This window comes from Castanea sativa, chromosome 7 (genome assembly GCF_040712315.1).
Source record: "Castanea sativa cultivar Marrone di Chiusa Pesio chromosome 7, ASM4071231v1".
NCBI classification, from domain to species: Eukaryota; Viridiplantae; Streptophyta; class Magnoliopsida; order Fagales; family Fagaceae; genus Castanea; species Castanea sativa.
In genome coordinates this window covers 23,709,700-23,728,412 of record NC_134019.1, presented here as the reverse complement: position 1 = coordinate 23,728,412, position 18,713 = coordinate 23,709,700, and the positions used below count along the sequence as shown (strand labels likewise).

The 18,713-nt window shown below is 34.4% G+C and overlaps 1 protein-coding gene and 1 long non-coding RNA gene across 4 annotated transcripts; one reads left to right on the top strand and one right to left on the bottom strand.

Moving 5' to 3' along the window:
- Positions 1-4,180: 4,180 nt before the first annotated feature.
- Positions 4,181-10,613, top strand: LOC142642531 (branched-chain-amino-acid aminotransferase 6-like). Of its 3 annotated transcripts, none has more exons than XM_075816911.1 (10): positions 4,181-4,321; positions 6,606-6,657; positions 6,966-7,146; positions 7,441-7,617; positions 7,704-7,835; positions 8,596-8,685; positions 9,338-9,454; positions 9,753-9,848; positions 10,022-10,134; positions 10,253-10,613. In XM_075816911.1, exons 2-10 carry the CDS (start codon positions 6,626-6,628, stop codon positions 10,365-10,367), a joined length of 1,053 nt encoding a protein of 350 aa, XP_075673026.1. In that variant the 5' UTR covers positions 4,181-4,321; positions 6,606-6,625; the 3' UTR covers positions 10,368-10,613. The 3 variants fall into 3 exon arrangements, with proteins under 3 accessions (XP_075673026.1, XP_075673027.1, XP_075673025.1); XM_075816912.1 differs by lacking the exon at positions 4,181-4,321 and adding an exon at positions 4,901-5,774; XM_075816910.1 differs by lacking the exon at positions 4,181-4,321 and adding an exon at positions 4,901-5,798.
- A 2,104-nt stretch (positions 10,614-12,717) lies between these two features.
- On the bottom strand, positions 12,718-16,552 carry LOC142644766 (uncharacterized). The gene is made up of 4 exons (XR_012845992.1): positions 16,355-16,552; positions 15,739-15,852; positions 14,475-14,547; positions 12,718-12,856 (listed from the first exon to the last, which is right to left on the bottom strand). It is a non-coding gene; the product is annotated as an uncharacterized LOC142644766 (long non-coding RNA).
- Positions 16,553-18,713: the final 2,161 nt, after the last annotated feature.

Sequence of the window (18,713 nt, the reverse complement as noted above, 5' to 3'; positions counted from 1 at the left end):
GGCTAATCACTCACATTAGACTAATTGGTAGTTTAGGAACGGAAAATTAAAATGAAAAATCATTCAATAACATATCATGAAAGAGGTTCTGAAACCACAATGGAATATGAGTATGAAAATGCAACTAGAATACATATAGCACAAACTTATGTTAAGTTTTTTTTTTTTGTGTATATTATTTTATGATCATGTTTTTCCTTTGGGTTACAAAAGGCTGAAGACTTACAGAGTTAGCAGTTCTAATTATTGAAACAATAATTCCAAATTCATACAGTAAACCAATGAGAAATATTACGTCCACAATATTTTCACAATAAATTTTCAGTGGTGAATTGTTATAGGTGTGAAAAAAAAATTAAATTGTGGATTCAAATAAAAGCTAATAATAACTTACCACATATGATTTATTGTAGACATAAAACTTCCCAAAACTAATAAATGTATGTAATTTTTATTTTAATTATTCTATATGTCACACAGGCCACCTGGTAGTTTTTTATTTTAGATTTGGTTCCTACAAGTAGGAATTTTATTTTGCAAAAAAAATGTCATTTTGCCACACCAAAAACCTGCTTTATTATTTTACCACATCATTCTACAACATCTCATTTATCAGATGTTTTATTCTTCAATTCTATACATTAAAATAATATTTACATCACATTAAAATAATGTATTAAATTCCTCCCCCATCATCATCATCAACAACACCAACAACAGCAACTACAACAACAACCAGAAAAATTATTGCAGCCACAATCTCCACAAAAAAAAAAAACACAACCACCAAAATCAACCCACAACTGCCGCCGAATCCACCGATTCGCCTATCATCGATTTGCCCATCACCAGCCAATTCACCATCACCACCGCCGATTCGCCCATCACCAGCCAACCCACCCACCACCACTGATTCGCCCATCACCATCTCAACCCACCCACCGCCATAACCCACAACCCGAACCCACCCACCACCAATCTACCCATTTGAACCCACCCATTTCCCAACCCACCCATCAAACCACAGCCAAAAAATGTGAACAAAAAAAAAAAAACCCGAAGTGGAATAGAGAAGATAGATGGTCGGCGGCGGCATCTAGTGGTGGTCTTTGGTGAGATCGGCGGTATTGAGTGGTGGCCTTTGGTGATCGGCGTGCTGTGGAAGATGAATAAAGAAGATAGAGATGAGAGAGAAGACAGAGATGAGAAGATGAAGAGAGATATCTGTGATGAGGAGAGAGAAAACAGGAATAAAATAATAATATATATTTTTCCATTACTTGTCCGTACCGTGGAAAATTGTGAGGGTACTGTAGCATGTTGCAAAAATTTGACACATTTAGCACATCTGATAAAAGGGATTTTTTGGTGTTTAGTGTGCCAAATGTGCCAAATATTTGGCATTTGGCACATCTGTTGTGGATACTCTTAGGCATAATTTTGAAATTTCGACTGTTTAAAGAACCGTACCAAAGAGAGGTTTAAGATTTTTAAGGTCAGACCGAGGTCGAACCGAGATTCCACCATGATGATGTCATAATTTATTTAATAATTATTTAAATTATAAATAAATATATTAAATTAGTAAAAATTGAAAATTTAACTAAAATATAAAAATTTATTTGGCAAAAAAAAACATTTTTCAACCTAAGATTTATGGTGGATTTATATATACAGTAACTTCTAAGAGCATCCACAGTAAATGTTGCAAAAAAAATGTCATTTTGCAACACCAAAACCCTACTTTATTATTTTACCACATCATTTTACAAAATCTCATTTATCAGATGTTTTATTCTTCAATTCTATACATTAAAATAATATTTACTACACATTAAAATAATATATTTTCTCATCCCTATTATCATCGACAATAGCAACAGCAACAACATCAATGCCGATCAACAACACCAACAACACCAACAAACCAACACCAACAACATCAACAGCAACAACACCAACAACACCAGCAAATTTCAAATCCAAAAACCTCAAAAAAAGATGGGAGAAAAAAAAAAAAAAAACTCAAACAGACCCAAACTCAAACAACGATCGGCATAAACTCAAATAGACCCAAACTCAAACAACGATCTGAAGGTTGGCGGTGAGGACTGTGGATGTCGGTGGCAAGCGCTGGAGCAGATCGGCGGCGGGATCGGTGGTGAGGACTGGCAAGACCGGCGGCGAGGACTGGAAAGTGAGGCGGCGAGATCGAGATCGACAGGGAGGAGCTTATAGAGGCGAGATCGAGATCGAGATCGGTAGGGATCGAGACCGAGATCGACAAGGAAGATTTTTGGGTTTGATATGAGGTGCAAAAAGAGAGAAAAACGTTTGAGGTTGAGGGAGGAGCTGGGAATCTAATTTGAAGAGGGAGAGAGAGGCCGATTGGGAGAGAGAGAGAGTGAGAGACGGATTGTGAGGAGAGAGAAAAAAATTCAATTAAAGAAGGGAGAGGAGAGAGAAAAGTCGAATAAAAATAATAATAAACCATTTTGCAACATCCATCCGTACTGTGGCAAAAATACAACGTTATTGTTCAATATTGCAAAAATATGGCACATTTGACACATCTAATAATGCTCTGTTTTTGTGTTTAGTGTGCCAAATGTGCCAAATATTTGACATTTGGCACATTTGGCACATCTGCTACGAATGCTCTTAGAGCATCCACACCAGCTCAGTTAAAAATTTGTAAAATAAAAGAAAGTACAATTTTTACACATTTTATGCAAAAAAACACCCACATCAGTGGATGTATAAATAGCCAAAAATGTGGAAATCCATACACGAGCTACAGTACCGTATAAATATACATGGTTACTGTAGCTCGTGTATGAATTATTTTATTCCAGGAATAGTTCGCTCCATTTTTCCTCTCTCTTCTCCGTTCTCAACGAACTCAACAAACTCAGTATCATCCACAGAGAAATTAACACAGATACTCAGTAACAAACTCAAACATACACTTGCTCCAAAAAAAAAAAAAAAAAAAAAACACACACACACACACACACACACATACACAAACACACCCACGATGCTTTGGTCGGCAGAGCTGCGGATCGAAGCTGGGATCGGTGGTGCTGGGGATCGGAGATCGGAGCTGGGATCGGTGGTGCGTGGATCGGAGATCGCGGCTGGGCTCGGTGGTGCGTGGATCGGAGATCGCAGCTGGGCTCAGTGGTGCGTGGATCGGAGATCGCGGCTGGGATCGAAGATTGGTGCTGTAGATCGGAGATCAGAGCTGGAAAATGGGTAGAGAGATGAGTAGAGAGAGAGAGAGCAAAAGAGAAATGAAGAGAAGGAGAAAGAGAGACACGAATCAGAAATGAAGAGAAGAAATGAAGCGAATGAGAGAGAGAAAGAGAGAAATTACCAAAAAATGAAGAGAAGGCGCGCGGTAGTTCGAGAGAAATAATAATAAAAAAGTGAGGAAATTATTATTTAATTAATAGAGGTGGTAGGACAGATGAACTGATGTAGGTGATTTGTAAAAATGAATGTATAAAATTTTAAAAGGAGATTTTTTGTGTAAAATAGACGAAATTTTTACACGAACTGATGTGATTGCTCTTACTCTTCAATATTGTAAAAATATGACACATTTAACATATTTAATAATACTCCATTTTTATATTTAGTGTGCCAAATATTTGACATTTAACAAATTTGCTACGAATCCTCAAAGTTAATACAAATTTAAAACCTTTTTCTTTTTATTCCCTTAATTCACCTGTCAACGTCATGTCTGGTCTCATCAAGACATCAACTTTACTCATTTTTATTTTTATTTTCCCAAGACTTTTCATTTCCCAAAATTTGATATGCACCACACCTTTTAAAACAATCTCCACCACAAGCCAGCCATTTACTCTTTTATTTTATTTAAGTAGCTGCCGAAGTTTATAGGACCGTATGAATTTTGCGAACGTGTATCCTTGCACGATAATTTATTATTAAAAAAAAAGTTAAAAAATTTTAAAAAAAAATTAATAATTTTTTTAATTTTTAAGAAATTTTTTAAAAAAATAGATAGACTAACCGGAGCTTGTTTTATTTATAAATACCAAAGTAGTTAAAAAAAAGAAAAGGGTTGCCAACAATGACTTCTTCAACCATTTGCTATTTGCTTTTTCCGTTGTTGTTAAAGATGCACGTACCAGACAGAAGTAGGTAAAGGGGTTGCGTTTTGGTTTTGATCGGAGAAAGGATATATAAGAAGACTCCAGTTCATTGATCGATCCACACAGCCATTTTTATCGTTACCATATATATATATATATATATATTCTCTCTTACACGTTCACTCGCTCCATTGGTAAGGATTTATCAGTTATATATGCATCTTGTTTAGTTTTTGACGTTCCATGGTAACAACTAACAATTCTGTGAATTTGATCTCTAGCAAAAAAGGTTATATGAATTTGATCTCAGTATTGACCAACTTCACTATGTGAACCTGTAGTTTTTATTCTTTTTGGCTTTGAAATCTCTTCACTGCTCCACTTTATTATGTACTTGTGATATTGATATGCTTAACTTAATGGATTTGGTTTTTTCCTCAAAAGAACACACTATGGTTCGAATCTTGGTTGCATGATTCCTTCGACTAATGGTTGCATAACAACAACAAAAAATGATTTAGTATTGGTGAACTTGGTTTTTTCAGTGAAATTTTTTTTCTTAATTTTGTTTGCGAATTTATATTTCCAGTCATAATTACATTAAAATAATAGTAAATTTTTCTTCCCATAATAATTTATTTATTGAGTTAATCCTTAATTGTTATATTAATTGAGTTAATTTATACATTAATAAAAGAAATATATTTCTTCCCACCATTTGAATTATATATTCACCTAGAGTTAAAATCTTCTGTTCTATTATGTTTGCTCCACGCCATACTCTACCATTAAACACATATAACGTGTACACCTATTTAATTAAATTAGACTTTTCTTATTTTAATTATCTAAAATAAAATAACACCCCAGAGCCATCACCACCCACCATCAACCTTAGCCGATACCGTCCTCCGGCCTCCGGCCTCCGACGTAATCAGCATCACCTGTCACAGCCAAATCACCTATTTAATTAAATCCAACCCCATCTCCACCGTTCCTTTCAAACCCATCAACCTGGTGAAACCAATGTTTCAAAGTTCAAACCCAACCCAATATCATCACCTTCAACCGTCATCGGTACCGGTCAGCGGCGCCACCAACATCTCTGGTCATTACCAAACATCATCTCCGGTCCGCACCGTCAATCTCAAACCCACCAACTGCCATAGCTGAAACCCATGTTTCATACCCAAGCCAATCCATGTTTCATCACCATAGCTAAAACCCATGTTTCAAACCCATTCCTCATTCTTTTTTTTCTTTTTTCTTTTTTCTCTTCCTAGCCTCCTGGATTACCTTTCTGTTTTTGCTCTTTTAATTTTCATTTTCATTCTCTTTTATTTCCTGATTTTTATACTATTACCGAACCCATTTTGTGTTAGTTTTGTTTGATTTGTTTACTTTTCTTTGGTTGATTCAATGATTTAGTTTCTCTTTGGAGTTTGGTTATTAGGATTTGATGATATTGGCTTGGCCGGGTTTGAAACATGGGTTTCTGGTTGGTGGGTTTGAAAGTAACAGTGGGGATGGGGTTGGATTTAATTAAATAGGTGGGTTGGCCGTGGCCGGCGAAGCTGACGACGTTGGAGGCCGGCGGTAAGAGGACGGCGACAGAAGGACAAGTCACGGTGCCGGCGAAGGTTGATGGTGGGTGGTGATGGCCAGTGTGAGGTGCTATTTTATTTTAGATAATTAAAATAAGAAAAGTCTGATTTAATTAAATAGATGGAAATGTGGCATGTGTTTATTGGTGAAGTATGGAGGAAACAGACAAAATGAGACAAGATTTAGACTCATATATTTACTAGAGAAAAATATGTTATGTAACTAGAATATAACAAATAAATCTATACCATTTAAATTCCCTTTAGCTTCCTTTCTCTCTTACACATCGTAAGATTCATGAAACATATATTTGTGGCAAATACTAGTTATATTTTCATTTTCATTTCAGAATAATGTGAAATTCGGCTATATAAATTCAAGTACTATATATTTGACTCAAATATTAATAAAGAGAGTTTCAATCTATAGTGTGCATATTATTTGTTAATATAGATGGTTATGTACATACATATATATTTACATATAAAAAATTAAGAAGTAAAAAAAATTTGAAATATATATATTGGCCAAAATATCGATAGATTTTTGGATTTAAATTTAGCTATCCGAAAACTGCAATCAAACCATCCTTTACCTCCATTTTCCATCAATGAGATTAATTATTTTAGCCTAATTAACATTTTGAAATGTATTGAAAAATGCAAAATAAATACATGAATTATCAAGTCATGGTTAAGACTGAAATCCTATCCTTAGCCTTAGAAAATCTTCTGAAATAGCCAAAGTAATCACCATTAAGTTCCTGTTTAGATTATTGATGAATATAAAGCTAGACAAGAAAAAGCTTCGCGCTTGATATGATTAGTCTCATGCGAAATTTCATGACATGAGTGACTGTTTTCTTGGTTGCAGCTGAGGCCAAGTTTGTGTCTATGGCTTCACCCACTCAAACCAAGAGTAACAGGTAATACAAATAGCTTTCAGTTAAAATTACATTGAGCAGTTTGACCAAATTTGATTAGCATTTTTTCATGCTGGAAGTTACATAAATATGCTTCTTGCATCAAACTTAGTATATAGTATAAACATATATACCTTGGTGTTTTCTTTACTTACATTTCTTCATGTGATTCGTGATCCATTAAATATATTTGTGTATGCTTGAATAATAATTATCATATGTATCATATATAAGATACGAGGATCAAGGTGAATATATTTGTAACATTCTTCCCTTTCGTTTGATTGCAAAAAATATACATGAAACACTAGTGGAGTTGAAAAATATGCCGATATCAACTGGGATGAACTTGGATTTGATCTAGCCCCAGCAGATTACATGTATGTCACGAAATGCGGTAAAGAGGAGTATTTTACCAACGGAGTCGGAAACATTATTCCCTATGCAAACATTGCAATAAGCCCATTTGCCGGAATCTTAAACTATGGACAGGTGAGATCGTCTTTGATTGTGCAAAGAAATATCATACCCAATTGTATCATTTGGCCTGTAAACGAATTCACTTTTGGTCACATAAAAATAAACCTCATTTATACGTACATACTTATTTACACAAAGCAAGATTCTCTTTATTTTATTTGAAATGGAGAGAATTTATTTCATGATTAAAATTTTATTTTTTATATAAATCTGACACTGAAATATGTGTTATGTAATTTAAAATACTAAATACACTTTTAAATTTGTAATATTTAATCTCTGAATCATCTGATATCATGTCTTTAGGGATTGCTAGAGGGTCTAAAGGCATACAGGAGAGATGATGGTCGTGTATTGCTCTTTCGACCGGAACAAAATGCTCAACGCATGCAGACTGGTGCAGAGAGACTGTGCATGCCATCGCCATCTATTGAGCACTTTGTTGAGGCTGTAAAGCAAACAGTCCTAGCCAACAAGCATTGGGTATCAATTCCCTTCTTGTCTTTTATTCCTCTAATGTCTCAAACCACAATTTTTGAATCTTTAGAAGTTAGTATTTGATGAAATAGGTACCTCCCCCACGGAAAGGTTCGCTCTATGTTAGGCCATTGCTCATTGGAAGTGGACCTGTACTGAGTTTGGTAACAGCACCGGAAATCTCATTTCTCATACATGCTTGCCCTGTTGGAAATTATCACAAGGTGGGTTATTGGCTATGCTTATTTTACCTTAGTTATTAGAGGAAAACTATACTGTACCAATATATACCTAAAACGTCTCTCTAAGAACGCTTTGTTGCAAGAAGACAAAGTCAAAGATAAAAATTCTTTTTGGAACGGGTACAGGTGTAATGTCTCTTACAAGAAAATGAGACCGTATGAGACTCACCTCAATTTTAAAGGCATTACCATATCCCATTACACCTAATATCATCGACAATAAAGTTATGCTATTGAAAAAAGAAAAAAATAATAACAAAAAAATGTATTCTTTTGAATTTTATATTAAATTGCTATATTAATTAACAAGTAATATGAAAATCATAACATTTAATTTTCTCAATTTCATTTATAACCGATGACATAGCTTGATGCGATTGGAGCATTTACTTGGATTTACTACCGACACCATATTTAGTGTACTTTAATCACAATAATAGGCCAAGCCATATCGATAGAAACTGTGCAAAATGTTATCTCTAAGACATCTTGTAATTAAAACTTATTTTAACAAAAACAAATATGCTTATTTACGTACAAGATAGCATCATATATATATATAACATAAAGAGAAGGTAACTATCAAGGATTGAAGAATTTTCAAGAGCTAAATATAACGTTAATCAGCTATACTAGTTTAACGTATCAATGTCTTTTATAATACCTATTTTGAAAGGTGTTGCCTTCACATACTGTAATGTTGGGTTTTTTTTTTTTTTTCCCTCCTTATATAATATAATAGGGTCCCTTAAACTTGCTTGTGGAAGATAAGACCCATCGTGCTACTCCTGGTGGAACTGGGGACATCAAGACCATCACCAACTACTCACCGGTAATCATAACTTCTTTCACGTTTTTGCCTTAATAATTCTACTATTCTAGAGCCTCTTGTGCGATTAATGCCTCCGAGTAAGGTTTTTAGTATTTTTATCTATATCGAAAATTTAATATAATTATAATTATACAAATATACATTAAGAATGAGTCAATAAAAAACTTTACGTTAAAAAAACTTTACCCTTTTTCTTTTTCTGCATGGGTTCAGCCTTTCAGGACAGGAGGATCCAGTGCCAACTCTAGGCCTAGGCTTAAGATCCCACTAATTTTTTTTTAAGTCATAAAATTTTAAAATGATAATTAATTTTTAATATATATATATATAAGTGGGTTTTACATTCTTTTCTCCCTTCCAAGAAAGCCCCAAAATATTGAGATAATAGAAATTCAACACAAATAAAACCCTAAACTTTTCATAAAAAAATAAAATAAAATAAAAAGTAACGAGTATGCTGAATATTATTTAATTGATATTTAATATATGAAACAAATTAATTTAAATAAAATAAAACAACTAAAATTTATCACCTTAGACATCAAAATGGTTTATCTACTTGCCACGTTATCAAGTAAAGGGCTTCATTATGATTTCCTGACTATACTGATGATCACTTATGCGCAGAAGTGTTCCCTCTTCCATTATGTAGGTATACAAAGCAATAGCTCAAGCAAAGGCCAGAGGATTTTCTGATGTCCTATTCCTAGACGCGGTGTCTAAAAAATATATTGAGGAGGTTTCATCTTGTAATATTTTCATTGTCAAGGTATGATAATTTTCGTTGTGATATTTTATCGGAAGCAATATTAAAAATACTACAAATTTTATATCTTATAATTAAATTTATGCATCAATTTTTATACGCATGATAAAAAATTTTAAAATAATTATTTATTATATTGTTGATGAGACACCAACAATTTAGAAGTATAGTTTATTTATGTAACTCAAGACAGATGGAGAATACAATAAAACTGAATTTGCTAAATCATGTCAAGCTCAATCACATATTTTAATCACATTATTTCTCAGAAATTATTGTATTTACATAAATTATGTTGTAGGGCAATGTTATTTCAACCCCAGCAATTTGTGGAACAATTCTGCCTGGCATCACTCGAAAAAGCATCATTGAGATTGCACTTGGCTTTGGTTATCAGGTGATTATTCTTCTCCTATGATTGATGTACCAAGTGACTACACATGTTTGCAATGAAAACATTCATTGCATTCAAAAACTATTTTATTATAAGGTATTCACCAAAGTATTAAATTTACATATTTCAAAAAATGATTACCATGTACTGATTAAAAATGTGCCAATTTTGTTCAGGTCGAGGAACGTGTCATTCCATTGGAGGATTTGTTTGATGTTGATGAAGTTTTCTGTACTGGAACTGCTGTGGTTGTAAGTCCAGTTGCTAGTATAACCTATGGAGATAAAAGGTAACTATCAATTCAGTTCATTTTCATAAATATATATAGCAATATATATGTCTTTTCCTTTATGTGTATATATGAGGACTAGGTCTTATTGGTTTTGGTTACATGGCTATGCATGCAGGGTTGAGTACAAGACTGGAGCTGAAACAGTGTCTAAGAAACTTTATGATATGTTAACTGGGATTCAAACAGGCCGTATTGAGGACAAGATGGGATGGACTGTCGAAATTGATTGAGCCTTCCCTCTCATTTGTGGCAAAATTTTGTTTCTTTTTTTTTTTTTTTAATTTGGACTAGAAGAATGCTGCATTTCTAGAGTTCGTCAAATTTTATGACTTCAAAGGGATAGTTTTATTTCTTCCATTTTTTCCCCTTCTCGTATCATGTGGTGTTGAATTATTGTAGCCTTTTGGTCCTGATAAAAATATAGGCCACCCCTTTCATATTAGAAATAAACGAATTCTTATGAATTACCACTGTTAAAAGCAGAAAAAAGCATTATTTCTCTTGAAACCCTCTCCATGTGTCTAGAATAATCGTGTTAATTAATTCTCAGTTGAAAAAAATTATTAATTGAATAACATGTCATGAAAGAGGTTATGTTACCACAATGTATGAAAGTTTATACAAAATGTATGCAACGTACGGAAAAGCAAAATATATACCTCCAATCGTTGTTCAAGCATCTTGAAGAGGAAACCCACTTGCAGTTGGCATTTTAGGGAGAAATTTCTTCTAACCTATAGCATGCCTTCATGAAATTCTTTTTTCTTTTTTCTTTTTTTTCTTTTTGAGATAAACTTCATGAAACTCATTGATAAAAACATAAACTTGTTTTAAATGATAGATTAATGACTCTCTTTATTTTAACGTTTAGCGTTAAGCATCGCCTACATGATTATAGACTTTTCTTTTTTTTATCAGTACATGATAATAGACTTTTCTTTTCTTTTATCTGTACATGATAATAGACATTGTTGGTAAGATTTTAACGGTAACACATGCTAATATATATCCATAACTTTCACATAGGTAATAACCAATTAATGTTCCTTTTTTTTTAAGTAACAGCCAGTGTTCAAAATTAAAGCATGATGCACGTTATTGCTCATTTTATATTAGTGCAACTTTTTTTTTTTTTTGGCTTATTACTTAAACATGCAAATTGTGGGTCTGCTTTATATAAACTAAGCACTAATCATTCAAATGAAAAACATAAACAAAAACTTAATTTAATGCATTTTGATTAATATAAACATGCTAGTATAATAATGACATTATGGTTTCATAAAGCGAAGTATCATTTGTTTGTTTATTCATTTCCAAAGTCAGGTTTCATTTCTTTTTCAATTCATATAAACAAACCAATAATGGTGGATCCAGATTCATGGGGATGTAGGAAAACTAATAAAATTGCTAATAATTTCTCAAAAAAAATAATAAAATAAAATTGCTAATATAAACGATTACTAGATTTTAATTAATAATTCAATTAAGATTTTCATAAAGATGAAGAAAACCTGCTACGAGCCCACGAGCAATTAGCTGACATGCATGAGCACACATGATATCCGCATTCAACGGAATAAATTATAAGTTTTTTTTTTGGTAAATACAATAAAAAATTTCAACTTATAATATCTTTTTCATGATAATTTTTTTTTATCATCACACTAAAATATTAGTTGATTTTTTGTATAGATAGAGTTCAAATCCAAATAAAAGATTTTACTAAATTTTTTTTAATCAAAAGCTTTATTAGTTAAGCTAATTACACTACAAAAAAAAAGGTTCTATAGCCGCGTTTTTAAAACGTGGCTATAGCTCAGAAAAACGTGACTATAGGACGATTTGGTCTATAGCCGCATTTTTTTAGGCCACGTTTTTAACAGTGGCCTAAAATGCGTAACTATAGGCTTGAGAGGTCTATGGCCACATTTTTTTAAACGCGGCCATAGTTGTGGGTTAAAGCCGCGTTTAAAAAATGCGGTTTTAGGCTAGGATTATAGCCGCGTTTTTAAAACGCGACTTTAGCCCACAACTATGGCCGCGTTTTGAACGCAGCTATACCTTTGAATACTTCACAACAGCCTGCTCTATACCCTCAACTTCTCTCTTGCCTTCAAGAAGATCAAAAGGAACACGATTACACTAGGAACATTTTTTTCCTTTGACTTTCCTACACTTTCTCAGCAATGAAACACAAAATTGATGCCCAGAGTTCAAACAACAGGATATAACAATCATAATAACAACAATATTTCAAAACATAGAGACTTTCTAGTTTCCACAAAGCATCTATACACTGAAATTCCAAAAATTTATTTGCCTACATCACAACAATAATGCTATTTTTGTGAAGACAAAAAGCCTCCCAATGAACCAAACCTAGCATAACTCATCAACTCTATATGAGAGGCAACTTGAGTTCTTTTGTATCTATTATTATTTTTATAGGCAAAATTTTGGAAGACATCCACAATCACTTTGGCATCTATCTCAACAATAAGACAAGTGATATTTAATGTAATTCCAACAAATATAAAGGTAATTCCAATCAGCGCTGAAAGCCAATAATCACAGATTTGACAGTATAACAGTATCAACTGTTATCCTTACCTCCGAAGTGATGACTCCACAAAAATGTCTTCCCTCTTGCTTTTTGGTGTACCCAAGCTATAAAATAAATGAGAGTCCAAGAATGCGTATGGATAAACCTGCTCTCCTACACCAAGAATGATTTTTCAGCCAATCAAAAAGAAAAATATGCTCTCTATGTAGCTATATGTTCCCCAAGAATAAAACCCAATGATATAAGGCATATCTGATTCGTGGAGAAGAGTTTTTTCTTTTTATATTTTTTTTATAAGTAATAATGAATTTCATTAGAAGAACTCTGAAATGGTTTCCAAAAGAATTACAATCTAAGATTTACAAGATCCATGAAAACTACTAAAGAATTTACAAGTTATCCTACCAATTATAATACAACATTCAAACAAAGAATGCAAAAATCATTTTGAATTATACCAAGTTACAAACTAAAAACTAAGTAGCTCCAAAATGAAAAAACTAAAATTTGAGAAATATAAAGCACGACTTTTATATTTGACACCTTTCTTTATAGCACCTGTAGTTTCAGGTGCTTGTTTCTTCTTTTTCAAAAGGTCATAAAGTTATCCCATTCTTCCCTTGTTTCAAGTGCACTTAATTTAAATACTTCCAAAAACTAGAGTCCAAACCTAAAAGAGACAAGTAAAACAAATTGATGTCATCTATAAATTATACACCTTGATAATATTTTAAGTTTTACCTCAACAGCAAAACTAAATTTATTTTTGTATTACAAGACCAACTTAAAAGTAAACACCCTACAAAATAGAAACCAGTGTCATTGGACATAACAAACTACCAAGCAGATTAATTCTTTGAAGGATAAACAACAAGTTTTTTATTGGTTTGCTGAAAGTGGGTAAAAGTACAGTTGTATCAAGAAAAAAAACAAGATTTCAAAAAGTTGCGCATAAGCAATGGAACTAAAAAGCTAATCCAGATGCAAGCTTAAGTATTTACTAAAGAAACAGAAAATAACCAACATTTACTCAACTCTATCTCTATCAAGACAAAACCACTTTGCATAATAGAAATTTGAGTACTGAATAGGCCAAAATGGACCAAATATTCTAAATTGGACCGAAGTGGCTGAATTGGTCCGAATAGACAAAATGAACCCAATGGACCGAATTGAGTCACCAATGCAGTTAATAGAAAATTCTAATGTAGAGCCATATCTAGTCACTTGCCATTGCAACCAGAAGAGCCAATGGTGCCTCTCCAAATGGCATCTTTATTGTTTTCACCAAAGCATTAGCAGATTCTTTGGTGTGAACTAGAAAACATTCAAAAGAACTATGAGAGTTTTGTTTTCTTTTTGATAATTAATTTGTTATAAGGATTGGCTTTTGTCATCTGGTGCTAACAGTATAACTAAAATTCTTTGAATCTAGAACATTCCTTCTACAATGCCCACAAGATTTTGCAAACGTTCAAAATAACAAGACAATGGCAAAGTCAAAATAAATATATAACAAGAATTAGAGAAAAAAAAAAATGTCCTCAGGACAATACCGACATGCAAAATAATGAAACACCGTATGGTTACTATAAGTAAGACTTACAGATTAAATATTCAACTGAATTCATTTAGAATAATGAAATGAGTAACAAAGTGAGCCTCCTAACTGTTAGATGACAATGGGGGGTTAAGCTAGACTCTTAACTCTTAATGTAGTACATCAAATTTAACAAACATAAAAAGAAGTTCTGAAGAATCACAAACTTACCCATACACCTCTCTTGTGTGCTCCATGTCTTTGGGCCGTCAAGCTCTTCGTATATGGCATGGCATAACTAATCCTATGAAACAAAAGGCCAAAGGCAAACAATCAGCAACAAAGTTTAACAATATGAAATCCAATTAAGCGAATTTCAATCCAAATTCTCAAACAGCAAAATGGACAATAAGTAAATATATCGCTTCCAATACGATTTCTCTCTAGTAAACCTCTCTAATTCTCTCCTTAAATCATAAAAAAAAAAAAAAAGTATAAATTCCTACATCTAAAAAAAAGAAGAAGCGTAAAGATAATAGTGGTTTGTTATCAAAGAGTTTGTGTTTGATTTAAATTGGGAAACCAAGTAGCATAATCCCCTAAAAAAAGAAGGGTAAACTCCTACCCCTAAAAAAAAAAAAGCGTCAATTCTTATTACCTGACTGCCATTGAAGTTTAATGCCAACATAGACTCAGCCAAAGAAAAAAAAAAAAATATATATATATATATATATATATATATATATATATATATATATATATGTATATAAAATAAAGTAAAAATAAATCTCACCAAAAAAATAAATAAATGATACATGGCATATTTACTTGATTGCTTCAATTACATTTCACCCAGAGACTTCTAATATTAATGAAAAACTTAAAAACAAAAATCAGGTAGCACAACAATCAGCTCCCTTCAGTTGGTTGGTTGGCTCCAAGAGGTTGATAGCAACCCCTATTTGAAATTCATTGAGAAGTTTTCTCAAGCACCTGGCGTACATTCCTTTTAAACCCAAAACAAAGCCACCCATTAAAAGAGCAAGCCACCACCATTACAAACAACCAAAGAAAATCATACAAAATCACAAAATCCAACAAGACTATCCCATATTTTGGTTCTCAACGCAACAAGACTATCAACACTGTTCTGCCATGCATCACAAACTACCCATTGAATTCCAACCACCCAATAAGCTATCTATCCACTCCTACCACCACCAGCACTGCCAAAATCTGATTTGGACAACAAATCATTTATTTGTTGGGAAAAATAAGAGAGCATTTGAAACCATGATTTCAATTTCCTACCATCAAATGCAGGCATTTGAAAGCATTCACCTACTATTATCAAGCACATTAATGAAGCTAACGTATTGAAGTAAATAGAGAGCATTGTCTAGATGAAGGAGACAAAAGAAAAATAAGTAAAAAATCATGTGATTTAAATAAATATATAAATAAATATATAAATAAAATAAAATATCATACCTACCTTTTCTACATATTCAACTACGGTAGAGTTAATCACCTCCTTGATTACTTGCATGGTTAGAGCATGTGGAGGCCCCTCCATAAAAACCACAAGTACATGGAGTGCTGCTCTAAACTAGTCAGCCACAACAAAGGATAGGTAAATAGTCATTAAATGATTGGAAGCCACTTCTGTTGACTACTGTAACTCTTCATGGATGACCATATGCAATTAGAAAGCAAAAGCAAAAACAAAAAACAAAAGAAATGAGCTTCTCTCCATGATAAAATATACACCTTTTGCAAGACCTCAGAACTCAGACTCAATGAACCATTAAAGCAAACCCCAAAAGCCTCATACAATATATGAACGGATATATATATATATATGACCCAAATTATTTAAACTTATCTATAGTACTTATGAAGCACTTAAAAATAAGCCCATTTTAAATAGAGACATTGAAGAACTCCAATCAATGATATAATAACTCATAAATCACATGAATAAATTCAAAGTGGCCAAACCAAACATAAAACCTCCATCACGTTACAACAATATGATTCCTTAAATCTCAAATAATTGGAGTAGTAAAAAAAAAAAAACAAAAAATGTAAGAATCAAATAGTATACATACCAAGGTTATTGTCGAGGGTTTTGGTGAATTGGTTGAGAGTTGGGGGGACCTTGAGCCTCTGCTTGAGGATCCTCTTCTTCCTCTGAAGCTGAACAATCTTAGGCCATTTGATGAATCGGGTCAGATCTCTCTCCGGTGGCAAAGCCCTACCGATCTCAACATCTCGTCCAAATCGACAACCTTCTTCAACAACCACCACCACTCTGCCTCGCCGCCACGCGTCAACATGTACGGCGTCTCCCCTCCGTTGTCTCCTTCGGTGCGATTCTCCATCAACCATGACCGCTCGATCTCTCCCAACAAATCCATCTCCGTCTCCCCACGCGGCGGCACGTCCAACACTGTCAGCAACCCTTACCACCACCACTTCCAGATCGTGAAGCGCACCGCTCCTCAGAAATGAACCTGTATGTGCTCTCCTACCACTCACCCCGAAATTTCCATATATACCCCTTTACCTGGATATATAAAAATCATATATAATCTCTCTTATCAAAGCCAAAGGGTTGAGATCGGAGATGGAGGATGAGGGTTGAGAGATGGAGGCTTGGAGGGTGAGGGTTGAGATTGAGCTTGAGAGGTAGAGGCTGACGTGCGATTGAAGAGGCTAGGGTTGAATTTAGACAGAGAAAGGTTTGAAAGGCTTAGATCAGTGCCTTAGGGGTTTTTTTTTCTTTCCAATTTATAGTAGGGGTTGTAGCCCCGTTTTTTTAAACGCAGCTTCAGGCTAACTATGGCCGCGTTTTTAATAAACGCGGCTTTAGGACAGACCTATAGCCGTGTTTTATAAACTTGGCTTCAGCCCATTCTAGAAAAACGCAGCTGGAGAACCAACAAACGCGGCTACAAACCTGGTCTTGGGCTGCGTTCAACACATGCAGCCATAAATCTGGAGCTGTGGGTGCGTTTTAGGCAAACGCGGCTTAACTAGGGTCTTAGGCCGCATTTTTGCAAATGTGGCTAAAAAAAATGCGGCCTAAGACCCGCGTGTTTTGTAGTGTTACTAAAAACAAATAATAAATGACGCGATTAAACAGATCCTATCCCCGCAACCATTCCTCGGACTCAGTTTTCAAGGTGACAATATGTTGTCCGGCACGTCTAATTTTAGTTTGAACGTGATAGATCCCTGTGTGTTGGCGTCCCCACTTTATTTGCTAAAGAAGGTGTTCCTGATAGAGAATGGAGTTGTATTGAGTGATTCATTGATGCTCTAGTCTTAAAAAGAAGGGGGAAGGGCGAACACTCAGTGCACGCTGTGTTCCTAATAGACGCGCCCTAATACGTTTTTTATTTTGGCCGACTTGGCCAAACACATGAACATTCCAATCACTTAGGCAAGTCTGAAGGTGTTGTAATTTTTTGTAAAAATCATTAATGAAATTAGGAGATCGAAGCACATGACTTTCATGGTTTGCCCAACACGATACAATAAGATGACGAAAAAGTGGGTGAGTTGGCCACATTGGCTGAAACAAAAAATGTTTATGAGCAGCAGTTTCCCCACCCTCGATCAGTGGAAACAATGATGGGGTGGTGGTCAAAATGGAACCTAGGTAGCGTTAAACAGTGTGCCTTTAAGAAAAGTAATTGCCATGCAGCATTATGGAGGGCCCTATCCAGTCTTTCCCGAATATGGCACCTCCAATCCAAATGTTTATTCGCCCATGTGCACTTGGGCCCACTAGTAGCTAATTCTTAAAAGTCCACACATGGTTAGGCATGAGTGGAAGGCCTGAACAAGAGAAGAAAGAAGAGGTCCGCCACCAAACTTATCATTAGAGTCTAAGAGTTCATTAAAGTCTCCCATTGGCACATTAAATTCAGAAGCTAGCAGTTCTAATTGATTCCATAAATGCAAACGTTTATGTAAAGTAGGAGGGAGATGCATAAATTGCCGAAAAAAAAGCCAAGGAGAAATATTAGGTTGAGAATTTACCCAGATAAGTATGGCGCACTCTGCTCTATCGCACGAACCATATCTAAGTTGCATTTACGATCGTCCCACATGACCCAAATGCCACCCGATAGGCCAATGGGGTCCACTCGGAAATGTCTCAGGAACCCTACTTGCCCTATAACATGTTCAGCATGATTACCACTAATTTTTGGTTCTAGGATGATCAGAATGTCAAGACGATAGGCATTCATAAGATCCTGCACGATTTCAGACAGAAACGGGCATTGCCCGCTCCCCTAACATTCCAAGTTGCTATTTTCATGGATGCAGATGGAGGTGGAAGGTGCATCCGAGTAGGTTGAGCCTAAGAGGTGGACGATGATATCCTCTCATGTGGAGAGGGCAATGGAAAGGGCTGAAACGCCATCAGTGGATCCAAGTAAATTTTGTATTGCGGCG